A 5,027-nucleotide genomic window follows, 5' to 3' on the forward strand; every position below is an offset into this window, starting at 1 on the left:
TAATGCATTTTAAAATAATGCATTTTATTTGTATTATAATTTAAATATTCATTTGAATTAAATTTGAATATCTTTGTAACTTCCCTAAATTTATGGGAAGATATTCTTGTAACCAGACTTATAAATGCTGTGGATTCTAGTTATTTAGGGGGTCACACACAATTTTGTACTGGAAAATACTCTGCAAAATTGCTTTCACTTGAAGCTTTGGCACAAAACTCATAATAAAAGTGACTCATATATGTAGATAGATTTTAATAGTTGAACCACGTAAAAAATCTGTCTTTTATTTTCTTTCTAATCAATTATTTATTATTTTACATAATTAAATTGACGAAAATCGCAGTCAAATTTGGAGAAAATATTTCTTCAAGACTAATCATATGGATGATTCTTGTTAGTTTTTTTTTTTAAGTTAAAAAAATAAAAATAAAATTATAATTACTCTTTAATTTTAAATTACCTGAAATTTTACACGGATAGGAGCGAACAAAAAAAAAGTCATTGACACCAAATTCATCATGTACATGGATGGTCGGAGAGAAAGGTAGCTACCGGGTACCAAACATCTCAGTTGGGTTTCCGCAGCCGCAGGCGAGAAGATTCTCTGTCGCCGATGATCTAGAAACCTGAATTTCAAATTTCTCTAAAATCTCAGTACCACATCAACAAAAGTCTGTTTTGAAACATCAATGGGTTCTCTTCCATTACCAACCATCCTATTCATCTTTATCTTTATCATTCCACTCGCTCACTCTGTTCCTTTCATTGTTTTGCATGGTTAGTGAAATTCTCATCTTTCTAATTATCCATGCTATTTCTCTCAATTTTATTCAATACCCTTTATTCTATTCTACAGTTATATTGAATTCAGAGTCTAACCGTTTTTAATTTACTCAATGGTTTGACCTTTTTTCTTTTGCCCATTTCTTCCTTTTGTTTGTTGGCTTCTGTTGTAGTAGAAAACTTTTTTTTTTTGTCCATTTTAGTAGCTGGTTGTATGCTATGAATTGTAATCGTTATCTTTGGAACAAGCTATCCAGGATAATATACCAAGCGACATAATGTTAACTTGCATAATCTTATTTTAAACTTTAAAACTAGTTTAAAGATTAATATGCGGGGGCGTTTTCTTCCGGCCTTTTTTTCTTTAGTTGGCAGATTGGGGTTAGAATTTTTGTCTTACTACGTATAGGAAAGTTGTGGTTGATTTCTTGAGATTCTTTTTATACATGTCATGATAGGCATTGGAGATAAATGCAGCAATAGAGGAATTACACATTTCACTGAGCTCCTTAGCAACTGGTCTAGTTCTCAAGGATACTGCTTGTAAGCTTTTTCAGTAGTAAACTTGTGTTTATATGGCAACCCTATTCCTCTTTATATGATTTAATAAAGAGAATCTATACTATGCCTGTAGAGAAATTGGAGATGGTTCTTGGGATTCCTGGACAATGCCTCTGTTTGAACAAGTGAGTCTTATATTAATACAAAATTTGATGTTTTTGTTTGTATTCTTCAATCTTATAGACTAACAATCGATAATTGTCCTTCTCTTTGCAGACGTCCATTGTTTGTGAAAAGGTGGTCAAATGGTTTGGTGATACGCTTTATTTTTGTTCTTCCTTTATAAGAATTAAAGTATAGTTTCTTACCTCCCAAATATTGATTTCAATTAAAATATTGATTTCAATTAACAGGTGAAGAACATGAGTGAATTGAGTGATGGATACAGCATCGTTGGACTTTCACAGGTGATTGAAAATTGTTGTAAACATGTGTTTTTCCCAATTCGCATTAGCTCCTTAATATTACCCTGTATCAGCCTCTAACGTAATTCAGTAGTAATGTAAGGTTTTGGAATATAGAATGAGCTCCTGAATTCATCTATGTTGAAACATCATCTACACATGTTAATATATAATTATAATGTATACTTCTTTTTCTCAGGGCAATTTGGTTGGTCGAGGTGTAATTGAACTTTGTGATGGAGGACCTCCTGTAAGATCTTGATTTAACAATGCATATATTTTATCTTAGTTTTGCCTTGACAATATTTGAAATTCCACTCTATTCTTGGCTCGTTTTATCTTTTATTTTTAATGGATGTGCTACCTTTGAATCAAGCATTACTTGTCGGGCTTTGGTATATGTATTTTCACTCACTTTTATAGTTATGACAAAGTATTCGTAAAATGATACAAACAAAAAAAGATAATTCATATTGGCCTTCCCACTTACTGTGCTGAAGATGTGAAGTCAAAATTTCCCTTGAACTTGCCCTTCAGATTGTTCTTACTTTCCCTTGTGCTGATTGTTGTATTGTTGACGCTTATTTCCTTCCAATTCATTTTGAAACTTAGTTCCTGCTTTTTCCTGTGATTTTAAGTATGATCTATTGTTCATTATATATCTTTCAGGTTAAAAATTTTGTATCCATTGGAGGTCCTCATGCTGGTACCGCTTCTATTCCACTTTGTGGAGTATGCTTCTTTTGCTTGCCTTACAATTTTTTCTGATTTTAGATAAGGTTCTTTTCATGCCTAAAATTCAGAAGATGTTGAAATTTACAAATATTATTAATGGATATGTTCTGTGTATATTAATTTAGCATGACTAAACATGCTAATTATTTAGAGAGAGAATCAAAAGCTAGTTATCGCATAATGGTTTGACAGGCTCTTCATTTTGCAGTCTGGGTGGTTTTGCATTCTTATTGACACTTTAATCAAGTCGGAGATCTACAGCAACTTTGTCCAGGTTTATTTCTTTCCAAGATTCCAAGTTCTTTTCCACCTTGGAGTACTTAGGATGGATATAGATGCCTATTATGTGTTTTATGAAGAAAATAGACTAAAAGCAGTGTTAGGAACAGGTAACATATGTTCAAACATGTTTGTAATAGTGACAAAGGAAGGAGGGATACTTCAAGTTATTTGTCTTCTTTCTCGCGCATTCTCATTGTTATTTGGCTTGATTGGAAATTATGTTCCATTTAACTTGCCTTCTTTGGTGGTTTTCAGGAACACTTGGCTCCGAGTGGTTATCTTAAAATCCCAACTGTAAGTTTAGTCCATTGAGTTTTCTATTCAATTGAGCTTATTACATGCATGTCTTTAACAATTCTAAGTAATGTTCTCAACAATCTTCACGATAATCCCAGTTTTACCAAGATTGAAAAGTACGAGAGTTTAAAAGTCATCACAGTGTTAAGTTTTCATTTTGTTTATGAATGAGCATTATTTCTTATACTTGCATAGAATTTGAAATGAGTAGTTCTATGCAAAAAAAATTCTATTTGAGTAATTGCTTGATGGATTTGTCATCCCAGTTTTGTAAATTAGACCACACATTTCAAAATTGACACTAAGGTGCACTTCTCCTACCATCAGGACATTGATACCTATCTGAAAGGCTGCCATTTTCTCCCGAAGCTTAATAACGAAATCATTGACGGGAGAAATTCCACTTACAAGGAAAGATTTTCAAGTATAGTTAATTTGGTACTTATAATGGTGAGTTATTGTTTTTTTTTCTTCTCTTAGGTTACGTTTGGTTGGAAGTAATAAAAATAGAAGAATGGTAATGGTAATGGTAATGGTAATGGAATAAAATAAAATTGAATATATGTTTTTTTATTTGTGCATTGGAATGGCTTTTCCTCCCACTTTTGGATGGAATAGCCATTCCACTAGGCAATTCCATTGTAATGTCATTCCAATACTTTATAAAGCAACAAAACAAAGGAAAGGGATGAAATGACTTCCATTCCATTAACTCCAACCAATATGCCCTTAGTTTATTATATAATTTGATGCTCAATTGTTATGTCAAGATTTGTGACGCATCTCCTTTTCTCTGCATGCTTGAGCAGTTTGAGCATGATACTGTCGTAGTACCTAAGGAAACCTCCTGGTTTGGATTTTATCCGGATGGGACCTTCGATTCTGTTCTAACCCCACAAGAGGTAATATGTTCTTAGTGAGATCAATTTAAATATTCCAAGCATATTGTTAAAAACAATGCTTTTTCAGGTTCCATAAGTAAATGTTTCCTTCAACTATAGAATAGTCTTTAGTTTTAATTTGCATTTTGCCTGTCTATTTAACTGAAACGAATTTCCATAACATGTATAGACAAAGCTCTACATTGAAGATTGGATTGGGTTGAGAACTTTAGATGAAGCGGAGAAAGTCAAATTCATTAGTGTACCAGGAAATCATCTACAAGTCTCAAGAAACGACATGAAAAAGTACATAGTACCGTATCTGGTGGATGAGTCATCAACACAGCTGATCATAGCAAAATCTTCGTCTTATAATCAGTTTTCTTCAATCTGGAACAAGTTCTTGGAGTTGGCTGCACTTACAGAGGGTCGGCTATTGTTGCAGTTCATTAAGTAATCATATCGCTCTTGATTCAGTGGCAACAAGAGGAATTCAATAATTTAAAAATTAGAAAGTTAGTAACGGAAGATCTTCGATTTAACACTTTACAACGTACACATGTACCACGAATTTAATGCAAATGTTATAACTATTTATGTGTTAGTGTGAAAAAACTTGGACCCTACTTTCTTAGTGTTGTATTATGGGATCATGGTGACTGACCGCATTTTGATTGGCTACTGACAATTCAGTTACTTAACATTTAATTTTCTATTAAATTTTCAAGGGTTTTCACGAGATGTATTAGTATGTACCAACTAAATTAGGTTCGATTACCTTCAGGAGTGTTTTTGTAACGTTTCAAATTATCTAATAAGACTTAAGGCCTTGATTAGGGGGTCAGGATGGAAAATTATGGAAATTATGTAATATATATATGTATCATTATATGATTATGTGAGTTATATTATAATATGACTTGATATGTATGTTTAGGTGTATTAAATATGTATGTGGGGCAATTTTTGATTTAAAAGGTAATTTTCGTAATTTGGCCAGTTATGTGTATATTTGGCATATATCTGATATATGTGTGGGCCTGCATCATTATGTGGATATATTTGGATTATTCGGCACAAG

General features: G+C 32.5%; 1 protein-coding gene across 1 annotated transcript; it reads left to right on the forward strand.

Annotated features, from left to right (window-relative positions):
* Nucleotides 1-470: 470 nt before the first annotated feature.
* Nucleotides 471-4,687, forward strand: LOC133777563 (uncharacterized). Its single transcript, XM_062217239.1, has 12 exons — nt 471-780; nt 1,245-1,329; nt 1,421-1,472; nt 1,564-1,584; nt 1,701-1,754; nt 1,951-2,001; nt 2,421-2,483; nt 2,695-2,760; nt 3,024-3,062; nt 3,393-3,515; nt 3,875-3,967; nt 4,137-4,687. The coding sequence occupies exons 1-12, from the start codon at nt 693-695 to the stop codon at nt 4,401-4,403; spliced, it is 1,002 nt and encodes a 333-aa protein (XP_062073223.1). The 5' UTR covers nt 471-692; the 3' UTR covers nt 4,404-4,687.
* The last annotated feature ends 340 nt before the right edge of the window (nt 4,688-5,027 follow it).

This window comes from Humulus lupulus, chromosome 5 (assembly GCF_963169125.1).
Source record: "Humulus lupulus chromosome 5, drHumLupu1.1, whole genome shotgun sequence".
In the NCBI taxonomy this organism is placed as follows: Eukaryota; Viridiplantae; Streptophyta; class Magnoliopsida; order Rosales; family Cannabaceae; genus Humulus; species Humulus lupulus.

What these genes read in the sequence shown, in the direction of transcription:
- LOC133777563 (XM_062217239.1), top strand. Translation starts at nt 693, where the DNA reads ATGGGTTCTCTTCCATTACCAACCATCCTATTCATCTTTATCTTTATC. An exon ending in TTTGTGATGGAGGACCTCCT is followed by an intron (nt 2,002 to 2,420) that starts GTAAGATCTTGA and finishes TATATCTTTCAG; the next exon opens with GTTAAAAATTTTGTATCCAT. An exon ending in CTGTTCTAACCCCACAAGAG is followed by an intron (nt 3,968 to 4,136) that starts GTAATATGTTCT and finishes TAACATGTATAG; the next exon opens with ACAAAGCTCTACATTGAAGA.